Source organism: Miscanthus floridulus, chromosome 6 (genome assembly GCF_019320115.1).
Source record: "Miscanthus floridulus cultivar M001 chromosome 6, ASM1932011v1, whole genome shotgun sequence".
In the NCBI taxonomy this organism is placed as follows: domain Eukaryota; kingdom Viridiplantae; phylum Streptophyta; class Magnoliopsida; order Poales; family Poaceae; genus Miscanthus; species Miscanthus floridulus.
Window position 1 is genome coordinate 92,756,346 of NC_089585.1, and position 22,393 is coordinate 92,778,738.

Consider the following 22,393-nt stretch of genomic DNA (forward strand, 5'->3'; position numbering starts at 1 on the left):
GACCCATAAATGCAATAGAGGAATCCTCCCTTCTATAGACTTTCACACCCTTATCTGTAAAGAGACAATTGTAACCCATCTCACAAAGTTGTGAGACAGACAACAAATTGTATCTCAACTAATTCACAAGTAAAACATTTAAAATGGAATTATCATTTGATATAGCAATTTTACCCAAACCGAGGACTTCTCCTTTTCCATTGTCATCAAACACAATATTTCCACTTTGATCATGACTTGGTTGGAATGATGTGAACACATCCTTCTCTCCGGCTATATGATTGGTGCATCCACTATCCAACACCCAACTTGTTCCATCAGAGGAATATTCCTACAAAGACAAATTAAACTTTTGTTTTAGGTACCCAAAAAGATTTGGGTCCTAGGGGTTAGTCACATAAAACTTGGGCACCCAAATACTCCTCATAATTTCCTTTCTCTTTTGGGCACCAACATACTTAACCACAATCTTGCCATCCTTGCCCCAACAACACATATAATCACTAGCATAACATCGTGGAAGTGGTGCTTGTGGCTTGGGGGTCTCGTATTGCTTTGTCTTGATTGTCTTGTTACTTGTAGGTTGGATCTTTGGAATGTATACCTTGTTGTTGGCCTTGCATATAAGCTCATCAAGAGCAACACCCTTGTTGAACTTCACACAAGGCACACCATTAATCATGTTCCTTCCATTTGCCTTTCTATCATACCTATTATAGCCAATGCCTTCCTTGATTGATGGGCGCCTTAATGACTTATATATAGTCTTGTTGGATTGCTCTTGACACTTGCACCCATTCTTCAAGATCATCTTCAACCTATGAATCTCCTTGTCTTTCTTCTCTAACTCAACAAGGTTAGCTGTAACACCCTAGGTGTTAAGCTTGCATAATTTGACTCGCATTGCATGAGCATCGAGCATTCATATATAAGCTTTTACAATTGAAACATGTGATTGAAACATATGAAACATGCTTGTTATTTTATGTTTCCTTGTATATATGCATATGACCATGAGTGAATACATGTAGTTGGTGGATGAGAGTCACTAAAACATCATAGCTATACTTAGGATGACTAGTGAAACAATGTTCATGAAGATTACTTTGCATGATCAAGTACTTAAGTGATGCTATGCATGTTGACCTGGAAAGCTTTATGGGCAACCCATGTATGAAATGATTGTGTGACCTTATAAATAGCTTAAACATGTTTAGAGTGTCATTATGAACAACTTTGGTATTCATGGCTAGGGCTAAATTAATCACTAAGTCATAGTTCAAGTGCAAGCCATCATTTGAATGTAATGGGTTTGACCAAGTTTGAACTATATGATAGAGACCTTGCATGGATGTGGTCACTAAAGCAAAGTTGTAGTATATGATACGGGGAACAACTTTTATTTTTGGGTCATAGGCTAGTTCAGCTCATAACAGGCTTGAATTAGGCTCACAAGATTCAACAATTCACTGTTTTTAGCACTTAGAATTTTTCTAAGTCCAAAACTGGTTTACAGTGTAATGGCTCGACATTGGTGATGATTTTACTCCTCATTCTTTGTGAATTAGGCCTTAATCATTTAATAGAAGTTGAAGATGGTATGTAGGTCTACCACTCTTGTTTAGATTGATTGCGCTAAAGAACTATGGAGTAAGAGTTTGATCGCCTCCAAATCTCTCTGTCAGGCACGAATGGTGGGCTCTAATGGTGGCTACAGTGACCGACTGGCTTCAGGCTTCAACCGCCGCGTGGAGCCGATGGAGAGCTACGCGTCGCCGTCGGTCTACCTAGCCAGGCCGCGTCAGGCCAGAGCGCGCCTTGATCACTCCAGCGCTCGCCCGTGATGCCCTGCGCTCCTGTTTTCATTTTCACTGCCTCCTTCTTCACCGTCCACAGCAGCACAGTAGCCACCGCAGCTCAGGCAGCACCGCCTTTGCCATTTCTAGGGCTAGCTCACCCCACCTCGCTCTTTCGCCACCACAGCCGCTCCACGGTCACCCTAGAGACTCACCGCGCCCACCTTTACTTACTAACTGCGCTCGGTAAGCCGTCGTGCCGCGCACGACTTCGTCAGCGTTTCGCCGCCGAGCCCCGTCGTCGTGGCCACACCACCTTCGTCCACCATTCGCTATTTTATCTTGTGCGCTAGATTCGCCATGGTCTGTAGATGCTTGTCGGAGTCTTAGTTGGAGTCACCGTGGTCACCTCCGACGTATCGTCGTTGACCCACACCGCCGCACCGCCATGGCCGCCACCGTCGAGCTTCGCGTCGCTAATCCATCCTAATGACTAGCCTAGCGTGTGCGCAAGGTCGAGGGGGTCACAGTAGTCGAGGTGCCATCACCGGAGAGATCGCCGCCGGCGAGTTAGCGCCACCCCATGTGTTCCTCTGTTTTCTGTTTCACTGACCGATGGGGTCAACTGACCAGTGGGTCCCGTCTGTCAGTGACTCAGTTCAGAAAAGATAGCTCAATTATTTCCAGATTTCATGCTGGTTTGTAAAATTTATATTTGGAGTTTGGTAGATCCAAATTTGGTGGTTCCAATTTTGTTAGGATCTTGGTGAAGTGTAGTATTTAGGAAAAATATAATATTAGCATTTGTAATAGAGTTTCTGGAAGAATTAAATTGAAACTTGAAATGTGTTTCTAAATGAATGCAAACTTGTTTAATTTATATCTAGAGTTAATAATGATGTTTGATGTAAAAATGGTTAATAACAAAGTTGTAGGTAACTTCTTCATATATCTTGTGTCAAAATTTCAGGACAATAGGCCAAAGGGTTTAGGAGTTATAGCTGTTTAAAGTTAGTTTTCCGAAATGCTCGCTCTCTGGAATTTCTGGATAGAACTGGAGTGATTGTCTGTTTTGGTTAATATATATTGTGAATTAGCTTCTGGTGATTAAATAAGAGTTGTAGACAATTTTATAAGCTTTCCATAAAGTCTAAGATCACAGCATTTGGATAAGTAGAACTTTAGTTATGAGTAAAACAAGTAGCTGCTGTTTTGTGGTATAGTAAATGAATTATTAAAGTGTTTGGTTAAGTAATCAAGAAGAGATATACACATACTCAGTAAAATGTGATGCACTTGTTATTACTTTAACACCATGCTGTTAAGTGTGCAACCACTATCAATAACCCAATGACTTCCACTGGTCTTGTAGTTGATCTACACACAAGAGATCAAGCTTTAGGAATCCAAACTTGTTGAGGGCCCTTCACCTTCTCAACAAGTGACTTTGCAACACAAATTTTCTTAGGCCTATTCTTGTTGGGAGGTCCTAAGAACATGACTTTCATTTTTCTACTAGAATCCTTTCTAAGCATGTAGTGAGTATTGAAGGCAAAAGGTCTAGCATGCTTGGGCAAGGGTTATGGTGGTGGAGTTTGGCACTCATGGGCAAAGTGACCTTCTTGTTCACACTCAAAACATCTCTTTGGCTTTAGCTTTGACTTGTGTTGTTGTTGAGCTTGAGCCTTCTTCTCTTGGTTTGTCAAATACCTAATGCCACTTCTATCCATCTTCATGATGGTGTTCATAAGTAGCTCACTTTGTAGATGCTTGCCTCTTATGAACTTGTTCAATCCAATCTTGAGATGCTCTTTCTCCAATTTGAGCTTCTTATTTTTTTCCTTGAGAGCATCATTGTTTTTCTCTTCCTTGAGCTTCTTGTTCTCTTCTTTGAGCTTCTCATTCTCAAGGATCAAATCACCATCATGATCAAGAGTTTCCTGCACAATAGTGTTGTGGCTTTTGATCTCTTCAAGATCTTTCTTAAGCTTTTTATTGTCATTCTTGAGTTTGACAAACTCATCATAATTATCGGCCTCAACCACTTGCTTGCCCTTGCTACTAGAACTTTGCTCAATGCTCTCAATGATCAAATCATCACATGATGTAGCTATATCAATCTTAACAACATCATTAGTAGCATCATGTGGCTCATTGAATAAAAATTCTTGAGCAATAACAAGATTATCATGATTGATCTTTAGAGTTGTATATTCTTCTTTTAGCTTGTTATGGCTAGTGATGAGCTCATTGTGTATCCTCTCAAGTTTATCATGTTTATCTTTAAGCTCTTTCTTATAAGATTTGAGCTCCTTGAGTTTGGATGATATAGCATCATTTGCTTCTCTAAGCTCAATACTAACCTTTTTTGTTATATCACATTTTGCTAAAAGTGAATCATTCTTAGCTTCTAGCTTTTCATTCTTAGCTCTAGTATTTATAATGATCTTAGTGTATTGTTTTAGCAAACTAGCAAGATCATCATAAGAAGGTGATTCATATTCATCATCATCACTATCGCTATCATCATTACTAGCATGTTCATCACCACTACTATCATCATCATTTGATACCTTGTGTTCACCCTTAGCCATAAGGCATAGGTGTGTAGAGGATGATGGTGGTGGTGGCGGTGAAGATGATGAAGAGTCAATAATAATGGTGGCCACTTTTTCGTTGTCACTATCATCATCGGATGAGCCACTAGATGAATCAATGTCCATAAGCCAATCACCGATGATGTATGCCTTTCCACTCTTCTTCTTCTTGTGAAAGTCCTTTTTTTTGCCCTCTCTCTTCTTGTATGGCTTGTTTTTCTTCTTCTTATCTTTTTCTTCATTGCTTGAGTCATCTTTCTTGCCCTTGTACTTGTTCTTGAACTTGTCTTTCTTGGGCTTGGTGCATTGGTGTGCTAGATGACCAAGTTCTCCACAATTGTAGCAATCCATCTCGGAGATTGGCTTCCTTCTAGAGCTAGTGAAGAACTTCTTCTTCTTGCCATCGAACTTGATGCCACTCTTGTTGAGCTTCTTTAGCATCTTGGCGGTTTTTCTCACCATGAGAGCAAGACTTACATCATTAACTTCATCATCACTTGAACTCTCATACTCAAGTCTTGCGTTGCCCTTCTCTTAGCTAGTTTTGAATGCTAAGTCCTTGTCTTTCTTCTTGGTGGAGGATGAGCCATCTTGTGGCGTGATGTGCATATACATCTCATGAGCATTGATCTTTCCCAAGATTTGTGTCGGTGTAGCGGTGGAAAGATCACATTGATGAAGCACGATCACAATATGCCCATATTTGTCAATGGGGAGGACACTCAAAATCTTTCTTACAACATCGGATGGTTGCATTTGAGTGAGTCCAAGCCCATTGACTTCCTCTACAAGAACATTCAAACGTGAGTATATCTCATTTGCACATTCTTTAGGAGGCATCTCAAAAGAGTTAAGCTTTTTCATGATATGATGATAGCGTTCCTCATGCTCACTCTTTATTCCCTCATAGAGTGCACAAATGTCCGACCATAGTGCATGGACGTCTTTGTGGTTCCTCACCCGGTTAAACATATATTTGCAAAGGCCTCTAAAGATGGTGTTTCGAGCCTTTGCATTCCATTTCTCGTAATTCACCTCATCGCCTTATAGGTTTGTAGCATCCCAAGGTTTTGGGAAGCCTTGTGAGGAGGCTCTAAGTATTCCAACATCTAGAGCTTCTAAGTATGCCTCCATGTGAATTTTCCAATATGGAAAATCACCCCCCTAAAAAATAGGAGGAGGTCCATCCCCGTGAGATATCTTTCTCTAGGCGGTTAAGCCTAAATACGTGAGCATGAGGCTCTGATACCAATTGAAAGGATCAGGATGCCCAAGAGGGGGGGGTGAATTGGGCTAATTCTAAATTTCTTTGCAATAATTAAATCCTATGGTTAGCCCAATTAACCGCTTATGCCTAAAAAGTGTTTCTAATATTCTACCGCACAAAAAGTCTTACAACCTAAGTTCCAATCCTACTCTAGCATGACAATTCTATGAATGTAAAGACAAGTATTGAATTGCTCAAAGTAAATGCTCAAAGTAAAGAGAGAAGGAGGAACACGGCGATGTTTTGCTGAGGTATCGGAGAGTCACCACTCCCCACTAGTCCTCGTTGGAGCACCCGCGCAAGGGTGTAGCTTCCCCTTGATCCGTGCAAGGATCAAGTGCTTTCTATGGGTTGATTCTTTGATACTCCGTCATGGTGAATTACCCACAACTGCTCACAACTTGAGTTGGGTCATCCACAAGCTCCGCCGAATGATCACCAAGCTTCCAATCACCACCAAGCCGTCTAGGTGATGGTGATCACCAAGAGTAACAAGCATGAACTCTCACTTGACCATGACAAGCCTAATGAGAAGGGTGGATGCACACTTTGCTACTCTTGATCTCACTAATGAGGGCTCTCTTTGGGATTCTCAAATCTCAATCAACTCACTAGGACCTTGCTCTTCTTGGCACTCACCAAGATGTTTCTCAGTTGTTGAAATGAGCAAAAGTACCCCCACACATGAATGGAGGAAGTATTTATAACATGGCCTGAAAAATGAACCGTTATATGCCTCTGCGGGGTAACCGGATGCTCTGATCATGTTGACCAGACGCTCCGGTCAGTTTATCCGAAATTCTAGTGATCAAATGGTGACCGGACGCATCTGGTCATGATTTTCCCCCTCTAGAACCTTACTGGAGTCGACCAGATGCTGGCCCTCAGCATTTGGTCACTCACCTCTCAGCGTCCGGTCACTTCTAGATGACTTCACCTTGATCAAATGAACTGACCGGACTCTGCGCCAGCGTCTGGACACATCGAAGCCAGCGTCCAGTCAGTATTTGACCCTCCATTCACTTCCAACTCTCGATCATACGTGAATGATGTTTGCTCCAATGGATCTAAAGGCTATTTTGGAGCTGCCTAGTGCTAGATTTAGCAAGTGTGCACTATACCTAACTCACTAGACTCACCTAGGTCAAGCTACCCGTCCATACCCCCCTTAATAGTACGGCCAAAGGAAAAACAAAGTCCTAAACTACTCTAAGTATATCTTCAACACTAAACAAAACTTAAAACTAGTCCATCCTTAACCTTGTTGTCCATCCTTTGAAAACCAAAATAATTTCCATCGTAGGGGCTTGACCACCATGATAGCCCAATCGATCTCCATTACCGTGACCTAACTTATTTGCCTCTACAAAACACACGTTAGTCACAGTAATCACGTATTGTCATTAATCACCAAAACCCAACTAGGGGCCTAGATGCTTTCAGTCATCGACATATATTTAGCAAACAAAGATATGATTATTGACTTTGCGAGTAAACAAAGTAGCATTGGCCTTTCCTATCTCAAAACCTTGTTTGAGTAGGAAATCCTTCAAGCAATCATACCAAGCTCTAGGGGCTTGTTTGAGCCCATAGAGCGTCTTGTCGAGCTTGTAGACATGGTTTGGATACTTAGGGTCTTCAAAGCCTGGTGGTTGCTCTACATACACCAACTCGGATAGGGGGCCATTGAGAAATGCACTCTTCACGTCCATTTGATATAGCTTGAAATCATGAAGAGCGACATAGGCAAGTAGAATGCGAATTGATTCTAGCCTAGCCACCGGTGCATAGGTCTCCCCAAAATCTAAGCCTTCAATTTGAGTGAATCCTTGAGCCACCAACCTTGCCTTGTTCCTTGTTACCACGCCATGCTCATCTTGCTTATTGCGGAAAACCCACTTGGTTCCAATCACATTTTGCTTGGGCCTTTCCACCAAGGACCAGACTTCATTCCGAGTGAAGTTGTTCAACTCCTCTTGCATGGATATCATCCAATCCGGATCATCAAGTGCCTCTTCCACCCTACAAGGTTTCAAAGGAGAAACAAATGAGTAATGTTCACAAAAACTTGCTAAACGGAAACGTGTAGTTACCCCTCGTCGAATGCTCCCCAATATGGTATCAACGGGATGATCCTGTTGAATGGATTGATGCACTCTAGGATGTGGCACTTGAGTTGATCTTTGGATGAGGCCATCATCGTCATCATCATGGTCATGATTGATTGGAGGATCACAACCATGAGCGTGTGGAGTGTTGACTTCACTTCTTTCTTTATTGTTGAGTTGAGGTTGAGCTTGCTCATTGTTGACACCATCTTCATGAGAATGACCTTGTGCTTCATTTGATCTCCCACCTTGATTATTTCTTGTTGTGGAAGCTTCACCATGTTCATTGGATGAAACATGATGAATGGTTGGATCAAGATCATCATGCACAACATGGTCTTCATCTTCGTCTTCGACGGGCTTTACTTCACCAATGGCAAGATTCTTGATTGCTTTGTGTGTAGCTTCTTCATTACCTACAATCTCAACATTGACTTGCTCCTTTTGAGAGCCGTTGGTTTTATCAAAAGTCACGTCTATCATGATTTTAATCAAACCGGTGGTTTTATTGAAAACATGATATCCATGTTTGTTAGTATCATATCCAAGCATGAAACCTTCATCAACCTTTGGTGCAAACTTAGAGCTTTTGGATTTCTTGTTAAGTATGAAACACTTGGATCCAAAAACTCTAAAGTAGTGCACCTTAGGCTTTTTACCGGTTAGAAGTTCATCGATGGTCTTTTCTTTTTTCTTGTGAATATATAAGCGATTGATGGCATGGCATGCCGTGTTGACCGCTTGTGCCCAATAGTTGGTTGGAGTCTTGTATTCATCTAACATTGCTCTTGTGGCTTCTATGAGCGTTCGGTTCTTCCTCTCCACAACACCATTTTGTTGTGGAGTGTATGGAACCAAAAACTCATGCTTGATTCCTTCTTCGTCAAGAAACTCTTCAATGTTGGTGTTCTTGAACTCCGTCCCATTGTCACTTCTAACTCTCTTGATTTTGACATCAAACTCATTTTGGGATCTTCTTGCAAACTTCTTGAAGATACCTTGGACTTCACTCTTTTCACATAAAAAGAATACCCAAGTGAAACGAGAATAATCATCAACAATTACGAAACCATATTTGTTACCACCAATGCTTATATACGTGACGGGTCCAAATATATCCATGTAAAGCAACTCCAATGGCCTTTCGGTTGTCACAACATTCTTGACGGGATGTTTACCTCCAACTTGTTTTCTCATTTGGCATGCGCTACAAATCCTATCTTTCTTAAAAGAAATATTTGTTAGTCTAAGGATGTGTTCGCCTTTTTGAAGTTTGGCCAAGTTCCACATCCCAACATGGGCAAGTCAGCGATGCCATAACCAACCCATGCTAGATTTTGCCATTAAACAAGTCTCGGGATTTACTCTATTTGATGTGAAATCAACTAGATAGAGTTTTCCTTTTAAATGACCCATAAATGCAATAGAGGAATCCTCCCTTTTATAGACTTTCACACCCTTATCTGTAAAGAGACAATTGTAACCCATCTCACAAAGTTGTGAGACAGACAACAAATTGTATCTCAACTAATTCACAAGTAAAACATTTGAAATGGAATTATCATTTGATATAGCAATTTTACCCAAACCGAGGACTTCTCCTTTTCCATTGTCATCAAACACAATATTTCCACTTTGATCATGACTTGGTTGGAATGATGTGAACACATCCTTCTCTCCGGCTATATGATTGGTGCATCCACTATCCAACACCCAACTTGTTCCATCAGAGGAATATTCCTACAAAGACAAATTAAACTTTTGTTTTAGGTACCCAAAAAGATTTGGGTCCTAGGGGTTAGTCACATAAAACTTGGGCACCCAAATACTCCTCATAATTTCCTTTCTCTTTTGGGCACCAACATACTTAACCACAATCTTGCCATCCTTGCCCCAACAACACATATAATCACTAGCATAACACCGTGGAAGTGGTGCTTGTGGCTTGGGGGTCTCGTATTGCTTTGTCTTGATTGTCTTGTTACTTGTAGGTTGGATCTTTGGAATGTATACCTTGTTGTTGGCCTTGCATATAAGCTCATCAAGAGCAACACCCTTGTTGAACTTCACACAAGGCACACCATTAATCATGTTCCTTCCATTTGCCTTTCTATCATACCTATTATAGCCAATGTCTTCCTTAATTGATGGGCGCCTTAATGACTTATATATAGTCTTGTTGGATTGCTCTTGACACTTGCACCCATTCTTCAAGATCATCTTCAACCTATGAATCTCCTTGTCTTTCTTCTCTAACTCAACAAGGTTAGTTGTAACACCCTAGGTGTTAAGCTTGCATAATTTGACTCGCATTGCATGAGCATCGAGCATTCATATATAAGCTTTTACAATTGAAACATGTGATTGAAACATATGAAACATGCTTGTTATTTTATGTTTCCTTGTATATATGCATATGACCATGAGTGAATACATGTAGTTGGTGGATGAGAGTCACTAAAACATCATAGCTATACTTAGGATGACTAGTGAAACAATGTTCATGAAGATTACTTTGCATGATCAAGTACTTAAGTGATGCTATGCATGTTGACCTGGAAAGCTTTATGGGCAACCCATGTATGAAATGATTGTGTGACCTTATAAATAGCTTAAACATGTTTAGAGTGTCATTATGAACAACTTTGGTATTCATGGCTAGGGCTAAATTGGTCACTAAGTCATAGTTCAAGTGCAAGCCATCATTTGAATGTAATGGGTTTGACCAAGTTTGAACTATATGATAGAGACCTTGCATGGATGTGGTCACTAAAGCAAAGTTGTAGTATATGATAAGGGGAACAACTTTTATTTTTGGGTCATAGGCTAGTTCAGCTCATAACAGGCTTGAATTAGGCTCACAAGATTCAACAATTCACTGTTTTTAGCACTTAGAATTTTTCTAAGTCCAAAACCGGTTTACAGTGTAATGGCTCGACATTGGTGATGATTTTACTCCTCATTCTTTGTGAATTAGGCCTTAATCATTTAATAGAAGTTGAAGATGGTATGTAGGTCTACCACTCTTGTTTAGATTGATTGCGCTAAAGAACTATGGAGTAAGAGTTTGATCGCCTCCAAATCTCTCTGTCAGGCACGAATGGTGGGCTCTAATGGTGGCTACAGTGACCGACTGGCTTCAGGCTTCAACCGCCGCGTGGAGCCGATGGAGAGCTATGCGTCGCCGTCGGTCTACCCAGCCAGGCCGCGTCGGGCCAGAGCGCGCCTTGATCACCCTAGCGCTCGCCCGTGATGCCCTGTGCTCCTGTTTTCATTTTCACTGCCTCCTTCTTCACCGTCCACAGCAGCACAGTAGCCACCGCAGCTCAGGCAGCACCGCCGTTGCCATTTCCGGGGCTAGCTCACCCCACCTCGCTCTTTCGCCACCACAGCCGCTCCACGGTCACCCTAGAGACTCACCGCGCCCACCTTTACTTACTAACTGCGCTCGGTAAGCCGTCGTGCCGCGCACGACTTCATCAGCGTTTCGCCGCCAAGCCCCGTCGTCGTGGCCACACCACCTTCGTCCACCATTCGCTATTTTATCTTATGCGCTAGATTCGCCATGGTCTGTAGATGCTTGTCGGAGTCTTAGTTGGAGTCGCCGTGGTCACCTCCGACGTATCGTCGTTGACCCACACCGCCGCACCGCCATGGCCGCCACCGTCGAGCTTCGCGTCGCTAATCCATCCTAATGACTAGCCTAGTGTGTGCGCAAGGTCGAGGGGGTCACAGTAGTCGAGGTGCCATCACCGGAGAGATCACCGCCGGCGAGTTAGCGCCACCCCATGTGTTCCTCTGTTTTCTGTTTCACTGACCGATGGGGTCAACTGACCAGTGGGTCCCGTCTGTCAGTGACTCAGTTCAGAAAAGATAGCTCAATTATTTCCAGATTTCATGCTGGTTTGTAAAATTTATATTTGGAGTTTGGTAGATCCAAATTTGGTGGTTCCAATTTTGTTAGGATCTTGGTGAAGTGTAGTATTTAGGAAAAATATAATATTAGCATTTGTAATAGAGTTTCTAGAAGGATTAAATTGAAACTTGAAATGTGTTTCTAAATGAATGCAAACTTGTTTAATTTATATCTAGAGTTAATAATGATGTTTGATGTAAAAATGGTTAATAGCAAAGTTGTAGGTAACTTCTTCATATATCTTGTGTCAAAATTTTAGGACAATAGGCCAAAGGGTTTAGGAGTTATAGCTATTTAAAGTTAGTTTTCCGAAATGCTCGCTCTCTGGAATTTCTGGATAGAACTGGAGTGATTGTCTGTTTTGGTTAATATATATTGTGAATTAGCTTCTAGTGATTAAATAAGAGTTGTAGACAATTTTATAAGCTTTCCAGAAAGTCTAAGATCACAGCATTTGGATAAGTAGAACTTTAGTTATGAGTAAAACAAGTAGCTGCTGTTTTGTGGTATAGTAAATGAATTATTAAAGTGTTTGGTTATGTAATCAAGAAGAGATATGCACATACTCAGTAAAATGTGATGCACTTGTTATTACTTTAACACCATGCTGTTAAGAATACTTACAAGAATCCATTCATCATGTATCATCATACTATACCTATCAGCAAGTATGCATTCGTAATATCTTATGCCATACTCATGCATCTAGGATCGATAGAGGAGATAACGTTGCTAGAGTTCAACGAAGGAGAGGAAGGGGACCAGTAGGAGATTCCTCAAGCCATAGCTCCTAAAGGTGAGGAGCAAACCCTAGAAGGTCTTCTAGAGTGCTCTGACCACCGTCCCACTTCCTTTCTAAAAGGCAAGCCCCAGAGCATTCTAAGTCTCCTAGTATTTTACAAAATATTACTCAAGTCCTTTATGATTGATGTATTAGGTTATAAGAGTTGATTGGAACCACTCGATGCATATAATTTCCTTATCCAGAAATATATCTTTAACCCTATGTAGGTCCAGGATCGAATATATGCTTAGCCATGCTTAGACCGGTAGAAGTCGGGTGATTTCCTATCACCTGCGAGATATAGGTGGATACCGAAGCACGGTTGGCTATATTTGCTATCATAGAAAAGAACCATGGGGTAATGTAAATCGAGGCCAAATGGAGTCTATGGTTGGTTAACTCATGCGATTTCGTTTGTGCCGATTAAGGACCGTACCGTTGTTGACACTTCTGACAAGATTAAACGCATGCCTATCACTTAGCTGGCCGGATAACTCGTTCTGACCATGAAGCCGAGTAGCTCAACTCAGGATGGGCCTCGCTCTATAAGAGTGCGCACTCTAGATGATAGTAAGGATGTGCGGGGAGCCAGACTGAGCCCAAGGGTAGGCTGGGTCTGAATGTCCTAGCATTTGGTGTCCCTGATTGTGCGGCGCTGGGTGAACCCATGAAATGTGTACTTGAGTTGTACCAAAGGTGACCTAAGGCTACCGTGGCTGGTAGACCTAGGTTTGTGTTAGGAATAAATTCCCAGCTGGTTGAAATCGATTCAAATCGCCGTCTCTCCTGGATAGTGAGAAACTTGGCTAGCCCCAACATTGTAGTAATTGTATTATGAAATATGATGGTTCAGATAAACATGGAATTACAATACCTGCTATGGTTACTATTGTATGCTCTTAAAATGATATACTACATATTTGGCACAGGATAGTTGCTAATTTAAAGATGGATGGTCATAATTAACTTGATAACAGAATTATAATTGTATAACTGAGTTAATCGCTTTTTATGCAAAATATTGTCAAGCTATCTCCACTTATACAGCCTTGCATACTCCTTGGAGTCAATTTATTTCTAGTTTCGGACGGTTAAGTCTAGCTAAGTACCTTCTCGTACTCAGGGTTTCATTTCCTATCGTTGTAGATGGCACAATTTATCATGGGTATTGCAAGAGTTGCTTCTATCCCGCTGTGGATGAGGAGTAAGCCTTGGGTAGGCTTCTTTATTAATCCCTCTATATGCTTTTGTGGACTATGATCGTATGTTGGCACTATATTAACTATGTTGGAAACACTACTTTCAACTTAATTTGCTTCCGCTATTATCTATCAAACTTGGTTTGTAATAACTTTATTTCATACTCTGATGATGGAAATGTATCTGTGAACTTTATGTAATATGTGACATGTATGTTGAATCATGTACGATCTTAGTTGTTTGTGGATCATTTATCGAGACCTGTCGTGGTACTCGACGGACTACCGGGTTTATATGGGCTTAAGTATGACAGTGCGACCGCTTGCGGGCTGCCATTGTACTTGTGCTCTTATAAATTAGTCGGTTCTGCGACATTAGTCATATATGCATTCACATCAATTTTATAGTATCTTTCACAACCATTGCTAGTGGAGACATTAGAGTCTTCGGTTGCCTTAAGAGAAGTTGAAGTGCTATCCCAAAGAGTACTATAGTTTAGCTCAAGATTTTGGTATTTTTCTTCTAATCGTGTGAGGCTTTCTTGAGCTATACTCTTCTCATTCTTGAGGCTAGCTACTTGATCATTAATTGAGGAATGTTCCTTAGTCAATTTCTCAATTGAGTCATTGGCTAAAGACAATTCTACGGTTAACTTCTCAACCTTTATCTTTTCCTCGGCGATAGATGCTTCAAGTCTAAGGTTTCTCTCTCTCTCTTGAGTGATTATATCTCCTTGCAACTCTAAGCATCTATCCCTCTTCTCTAATTTCTTCATTAGCATTTTTATTATAGTGAAGGCTTTTTTACCAAATTTCTTTATCATGGTTGCTTCAATTTCTTCTATGTTCTCATCACAACTATCATACTCATCACTAGAGGGATCGGGTGTAACATGTACCTTTTCCCCTTTTGCCATGAGGCAAGTTGGAGTGTAGTAGTTGTTGTCGATGAGGTTGGAGAAGAGCTTCGATGGTGAAGATAGGTTGGGGAAGAGTTTTGATGATGAAGTTGAGTCGAGGAAGATCATGGTCGGTGAAGAAGAGTGGTGGATGGTGATGTTTGCGGCTCCATTCTTCTCATCATCACTTGAGTCACTATCATTTGACTCCCATTCTTCCCCAAGATGAGCTTCACCTCTTTTTTGCCTTTGTTCTTCTTGTCTTCATCCTTGTCATGTTTGTGCTTCTTCTCATTAGGACAATCGGCTATGAAGTGACCGGTTTGACCACATCCATAGCAAAATATCTTTTTAAACCTTTTCTTTCCATCACCATAGGTCTTGCGGTTGCTCTTATTCTTCATAAACTTTCTAAGATTTCTAATCACAAATGCAATCTCCGCATCGGAATCTTCTTCTTCACTTGAGGAATCATCCTTCACTTTCTTCTTCTTCTCTTGACTTAAACCTTGACCTTCATGTTGTTGAGTTGCTTTAAGGGATGCACTCTTGTTGTATCCCATTGCATTAGGATTTTAATTGTGAGCATTGATTGCATCTTCATCTAGACACTCATGATGCTTTAATTTTGAAAGAACTTCTTGTGGTGTCATCTCATCATAACCGGGCCTTTCTTGTTCTTGGCTCTATAGGTTCTCAATATCTTTCTAGCAACCTTGTTGTCATCCCACTCGGTGCTTCCAAGAGCTCTTATGCGGTTGACCAATGCCATGAGCCTATCAAACATGGATTGTGTTGCTTCATTTTGCAAGAACACAAATCTTTCTAATTCACCATAAAGTAACTCAATGTTGTCTTTTCTCACACTTCTATCTTCTTCAAATGACACTTTCAAAGTATCCCAAATTTGTTTTGCACTTTTCATTCCATTCACTTTTCTAAACTCATCCGGAGCTAGGCTTGACACAAGCAATGCTACGGCTTGTGCATTTTGATGGAGGTTGTTCACTTCTTCTAGAGTTATCTCTCTATCTTCATCGGTAGGAATCATCACACCAACATCCACAACTTTTCAAAGTCTTGTGGCAATAAGATGCATCTTCATCTTGTAAGACCAATCGGTGTATCTTGTTCCATCAAAGTGAGGTGGCTTGCCAATGTTGATGGATGGAGTATGTAGTATTGAACCTTTTATGAGTTGTCCATAGTCAAAGCTCATGTTTGAATATATTCCCTTTTCATGAGCACGCTCACCGGCTCCAATATCACTAGCAACATCTTTATTTTCTTCATTTTTGTTACTTGTTGTATCATTCTTGCCACTTATTGCATCATCAACCTTCTTGCTCAATTCTTCCTTCATCTTGCATCTTCTTCATTTCATCTTGAAAGAACTTGACTTGAGCAGCCATCAACTCTTCAGTTATTTTCTTGGCCATCTCGGCGGCAACGACTTGCATCTTGTCGGACTTCGACATTGTTTCTTCTTACGTGGTGAAGCGCTAAAAGAAGACCTGGCTCTGATACCAATTGAAAGGATCTAACAATGCCTAGAGGGGGATGAATAGGCGTATCTAAAAATTAACTGCAAATGCTAAGTTTAAATTTGTCAGTCAATGTCGGAAGTCCCGGCGTTTGGGTCGAAACTCCCGGCGTCGTCAGAAGTTTCGGCACAAACATCAGCAGTCCCGACGCCTACGTGAACTACAAAAGTAGTGCCAAATTTAACTTTACAGATAAATAATCTTACAACCCCACTTCCTTATGGTTTGGTGAAGAGGTTGGGTCACTCCCTTGACACCATAAAGTCTCCAAACCGTAGATCGAGTCCAAACCCTAAAATGAAGTTCAAAAGAGAGACAAACAAATACAAGTAATCTCTAGCAATCACAACAACAAGCACACGGGATACAAGAATTTATCCTGAGGTTCGGCAACCCCACAAAGGAGCTCCTACGTCCTCGTTGTTGAGGTGACCACAAAGGTCGGAGTCTATTCCACCTCCTTGCCTCTCTCAAAGCGACCACAAAGGTCACTTAAGATTTCCACTAAGAAATCAAAGGGTAATACAAACTTTTTAAGGCTCTTCCACAAGATGGAAGCTCTTGGGCAATGCCTTGCTGGCTAGGGGCAAAGCCCCAAGAGTAATAGATGCAAAACCAACCGGCTTGACGAAGAAATCAAGTGCTCAAGCTTGCCAAAGTGATTCTCTCTCTTAAACCACTCTCCTTTCACTCAAAACCCTAAGGGAATCGAATATTGGAGCAAAGGAGGGAGGAGAGGGGGTGCCTTTCTTACTTGGGAGCTGTTGGGACGAAGTTAGGTCAGCTGTGAATGAGTCCGTAATGGTTAGAAGTGAAGAGAGGGGTATTTATACTCTAAGTAGAAATCTAACCATTCCGATCTACATTGGAAGTTCCGACGCAGATCTCGGGACTTCCGATGTTAACATAAAGCACTGTTCACATAGGGTCAGAAGTCCGCGTGGGCAAGTCAATGTCAGAACTCCCGACAAACGTCAAAACTTCCGACATACGTCGGGACTTCCGATGTGCGCAGTTAGACAACCAGCATAGGCCCAGATGTCGGGACTTTTGAGTCTCGGGAGTTCCGACTCACGTCAGGACTTCCGACGTCCACAGTCACCATGCAGGCTAAGTGACTAGGAGTCAGAACTTCCGACATGAGTCGTGACTTCCGACGGTCTAGAGTTCCGGCTTAGTTGGGACTTTTGACACCGACAGTCACAGAAAAATAATGTACGTGCTCGTGGAGTGCTAGAGTGTCTCTCTTTTAATTTTATTTTTATGCTTGAGCACTCTATCTTCCTCAGACCAACTAAGTTTGCATCCCTCTTTATAGTGAGGCGGGTCCTAAACTCAAAAACAAAAATAAAACCTTTGGAGAGCATTTTGAGTTTATCCGCCTTTACAACTTCAAGAATTGAGGGATACCATTTCATCTTTATCAACTCTTTGAATCTATCATGAGACTAATAGCTGCAATATATCTCATTAAGATCACATTAGTCCCTAATTTAGATGTCATCAATACACCAAAACCCACATAGGGGGCAAATGCACTTTCACTAGTGAAACTAAAGCCGTTTTGAAAAACTTTGACAAAAACGGCTTTAGTAATAGTTTGTACTAGGTTTATGAGGAGTTGAGAGAAGCCTTTCTGGTTCCGACTCCTTAATTCAAAAACCGCTCTTGCTCCTTACAAGGAGCCCTTTTTTATGGCCATTTGTTAGGACTCCTTTCAAGAAGTCGTAAGAAATCGGATCAGAGTTGTGTCAAATAGGGCATAAATGTATTTATTAATGAGCTCTAAAATATAATCTTTTCTAAATCATACATCCGACTTGTGATCCATTTAGAGTTTTAGACCACGGTGTTCCTTACAAAAATAATATGAAAATCAACATCCCTATTAACCATAATTGGATATAATAAAATAATTATTCATAGATTTAGCCCGTCATGCGCATAGGTATAAGAAAAATGGACATATTTAGGATTTTATTAGCTTATTAATCATCATCCAAATATATTTGGTATAACTAATTTATGCACATTCCTGATTTGGCTATGGCTGAATTTTAACTTGGCCCCAACATCAAATCTAAACATGCGCTCAGCTTTCTCGCTGCCACATACTCCTGAAGAAGCATTCGATGAAGGACAACGTTATAACGCGCAACCTATCATCTACCTTGCGCTCGCGCTCGTCCTCGCCCCGCCCCCGCCCCACCCCCACCACTGGCAGCTGGTGGCTCTCGCCGTTTCACCGTGCCGCCCGCCGCCCGCCTCCCGCCTCCCATCTCCCGCCCTCGACCCTGCCCTCCTCTAACCTCCGCTGCAACACTTTCATCGACGTCGTCCTCGCCCCACCCTCGCTCGTTGACCATGCCCTCCCCTAATCCCAGGGCAGGTCGTCGACGACCTTCGCCGCGACACCCCTGCCGACACCCCTGCCCAACCACCTTCTCCCGTCGCCCCGCCCTACCGCCGTCTCGCCCGCCTCCACCGCCATGTTGTGGCTGCCATCCCCAAAACCCCTTCTAAGGCAGTCGGAGAATCTTACCTCGAAACCCTAACGTTGGCTAGCTCCTGCCGGAACCCTACGACACCGCCGTCTTCTTCTTCGTCGGCGCGGGCGTGGGCGCGTCCGCAGGCTAGATGGTCACGTAGTAAACTTTGTTCGATGAACCTCTCATAACCTGGTTGCAACTACCAATTGTCCAAAGAGGCATAGTTTGGCCGGTAAGGAATAGACGGTGCACTATTGGTATCACGAAAAGTTAGCTTTTGATTGGACATAATTGATCTATTGATGGCCCTGTTCGTTTGAACTTATCAGCCGGCTTATCAGCTATAGATAGCCGGCTTATCAGCTATAGTATTTTTCTCTCGCAGTAAAATAGCTTCAGCTGGTTTATCAGCCGGCTTATTCAACGAGGAAAGGACTGAATATTCATGTAAAATTATCATTAAAATCAGACTGTGCAGTTAATTAGCAGTGGAGCGACATTGCTATTGAATTGTTTTAATTGTTATAACGACAGTTCAACCGAAAGACACTGACGGATCCACTCCGCAGTCTCCCACTCGCCGTCACTCCGCAGTATCAACTGGCCTCGGCCGCACAAATCCCCCACTCCGCAGTCCCCGACGGCCGACGGCACAGCCACCAGCAGCCCCAGCCATCGAGCAAAGGAGCTGCTCCATGGCCTCACCAACCCGAACACCGCCGCCTCCGCCGGCGGTAGAACCCATCGCCCCTTCTTCTCCTTCTTCAGAACATCCGCCTGTCAAACCCTCGTCTGACGGATCCCTCTCGCCGGAGAACCCAGCGCCAGCTCCACCTCCTCCTCCTGCTACTCCGCCTCCTCATACTCCCGGCGATAGCTCTCCTTCCTCAACTCCGCATCCCTCGGCGCCACAGCCTCCTCCGCCGCCTCCGCCTCCGCCTCCGCTTCCGCCCAGCGCTGATGCTTCTCCACCCCTCCCGCGACAGGGCCAGACGTCACCGCCGCGCCCACTACCCCGTCCCTCACCCGCTCCAGTATCACCGCCTACTCCAGCGCCGGCGTCCTCGGAAGCCAAGTCGGAGCAGGAGGCGGCGGAATCGGCTACCGAATCGGGGAGCATGACGCTAGCCGTCGTTCTAGCCCAAACTGAAGATTCGACGCCGCGGAAGGCCTCCTCGGCCGAGGCGTCCCCAGCCGGATCGCCGCAGAAGGAATCGGCCGTCACCATCGCGAAGCTCCTCTCCGGCGAAGACCCCGCGGCGACGGAGGCGAAGGCCACGCCGGACAAGGACAAGGTTACACCTCCGAGCGACACTGGGTCACTCGCCGCGGCCGCCGCCGTTACTGCCGTTGGGGGAGTCGGAGGCGGCGTGGGGTCCAAGAGGTGGCTCCTTGGCGGCGTCCCGGAGAAGGTGCGGCGCGCGGAGCTGAGGAGGGCCGAGCTAGGGTTTAGGGTTTCAGCCGCCGTGTTCTGCCTGGTCGCGCTCTCCGTCATGGCCGCCGATACCACGACGGGCTGGTCCGGCGATTCCTTCCGCCGCTACAACGAGTACAGGTTTCCCTCTGGACTCCTAGAGCGCTGATCTCAGTTAAAACCTTCTTCATTAGTCACAGCTGCCGTTTCTTATTAGTGTTGATGGGAGCTGAAAATTGGTGAATTTTGGCGATGTAGGTATGTACTCGCTGCGAGCGTCATGGCTTTTACCTACTCTGGATTCCAGTTGGTAGCCGAGGTGCATTACCTTGTTACAGGGAGGCGCATGATTCGAGCCCCATTCCGCAGCTACTTCAATCTTGCCATGGATCAGGCAAGCATGAGTAAACTGCTATTCTGCTCTTCTGTATTTGTGTGTTGTTGGGAACCATACCATGAATTTATGATAGCACGATTTCACAAGCTTATGGCCATTTAATAATTGCAAAACTAAATATAGTTGCACAAATTGGATGAACTATTGCAGCAATTGTTTTCTTATAAAGAAATCCTAGATTGTGGATGAACGTTAGGTGGCAATTATCGTTTCCCGACTGGTATATGTCTATATCATTATTGTTCCTACCGGATTTGGTTTGGTATATGCCTATTTTGTTTAGTTGGTATAAACATTGTACAGATACATTACAGTGCGTCATCAGGTGTAAGTAAAAGAGTTGTTCCATGAATTGATAAATAACACCTTTCCAGTTCCTCCAACTTCAAACATTTGTCATGATAAGGGAACTTTTCAGAAATGAATGAGATTGGTGCAGTGCTTGAGGTTTTGACATATTTATGACTAATAACTATGGACTTTGTGTGCTTATGGATCACCTGATTCGCCACCAAAGTCATGTTGTTTAGATGTTCCTTGTACAATGCGTGTATATCAATTTGTTCTACATTATATTCTTTCCTTTGGAATTCGCCAGACCATGTTTTCAGCAATGTATTGCAGTCTCCACAAATTCCTGTTTAACCATGTCTTGGACATTCATTTTTTGTGTTTTGCTCTACTAGTTTTGAGCTTGCAACTTGGCTTAAAATTTGTTAGTGACCAAAATGTGTCTGAATGGGTTTTTCATGCTATTGCAGATGTTAGCTTACCTCCTATTGTCAGCATCTTCCGCAGCACTTTCTCGTAATGGTGTTTGGATGTCTCGGTTTGGAGGGGATCAATTTACCAAACTGATCAATGCCTCAGCTTCCATGGCATTCCTAGCTTTCATTGCTCTTGGTCTTAACTCAGTCATCTCTGCTTACTGTGTCTTCAGCTTGGTTTCATAGAGCTACCGTTGTGCATTGCATGATGTGAATACTACTTCCTGTATGCTTCTTGGGTCACTGAATCTTGATTCATGTGAAATTCGTACATGATTTCTGTGAAATCCCTAAGTTCCAAAGTGGGCTTAATCTCTACAATTTGGGCATATTGTAGCAGTACATTGAGTCAAGGTTGGCTTTTAAAAATTTGAGGTGGCTGTACCAAGGTTTCACGCTGGTCGTTTTATACTGAAAGTCTGAAAGATATGCAACTTGGAGACCACTCCTACATATTATGAGGGTGTTTGGTTCTCCGTCGCTCCAAAAATTCATGTCACATCGAATGTTTAGATATTAATAAGGAATATTAAATTAGATTAATTACAAAACCAATTATATAGATGGAGGCTAATTTTCGAGACGAATTTTTTAAGCCTAATTAATCTATCATTAACACATGTTTACTGTAGCACCACGTTCTCAAATCATGGATTAGTTAGACTTAAAAGATTCGTCTCGTAAATTAGTCGCAAGTTGTGCAATTAGTTTTGTAATTAGTCTATATTTAATACTTTATATATATATCAAACATTCGATGTGACAGAAATTTTAGGAGATTATTAAGAAACCAAACAGCCCCTATGATATGATGGTCAGCTCAGATGTGGCCTGGGCGCCTGGGCGTATCGGCATTTATTACACTCGCTCAAATCGATGTGCATCAGAAATATGCGATGCCATTTCGGATTAGCAGTTCCTAAGATCTAAGATACTCCTATATTCTAATGTTTGCGGGCCGGCTATGCGATTTTGCACCATTATCATCGTGCCGTCTCTTCTTCCAGACGTGACAAGCCAACAAATTAATGCTGTTAGAAAACTTTTTACAGATTCGTACTGTTTTGGAGCATGAAATTCATGCACGCAAATCACATGTTCTGAATTGCTATGGGGATGTTCGGCTGGTATAGTTTTTAGCTTATTCTCTCTCACAGAACACTATTCAATCATTCAAAACCAATCGAAATCCGCTGTTCATCGGACCAGCTGAACA

The 22,393-nt window shown here is 42.6% G+C and overlaps 1 protein-coding gene across 1 annotated transcript; it reads left to right on the forward strand.

The window, feature by feature from the left end:
- Positions 1–19,178: 19,178 nt before the first annotated feature.
- LOC136458638 (CASP-like protein 4A3) lies at positions 19,179–21,600 on the forward strand. Its single transcript, XM_066458574.1, has 3 exons — positions 19,179–20,154; positions 20,272–20,407; positions 21,172–21,600. Exons 1-3 carry the CDS (start codon positions 19,295–19,297, stop codon positions 21,361–21,363), a joined length of 1,188 nt encoding a protein of 395 aa, XP_066314671.1. The 5' UTR covers positions 19,179–19,294; the 3' UTR covers positions 21,364–21,600.
- The last annotated feature ends 793 nt before the right edge of the window (positions 21,601–22,393 follow it).

Excerpts from the sequence above, each read along its gene's own strand:
- LOC136458638 (XM_066458574.1), top strand. The coding sequence starts at position 19,295 with ATGGCCTCACCAACCCGAACACCGCCGCCTCCGCCGGCGGTAGAACCC. Across the intron at positions 20,155-20,271 it reads CGCCGCTACAACGAGTACAG|GTATGTACTCGCTGCGAGCG; the intron begins GTTTCCCTCTGG and ends TTGGCGATGTAG. Across the intron at positions 20,408-21,171 it reads TCAATCTTGCCATGGATCAG|ATGTTAGCTTACCTCCTATT; the intron begins GCAAGCATGAGT and ends ATGCTATTGCAG.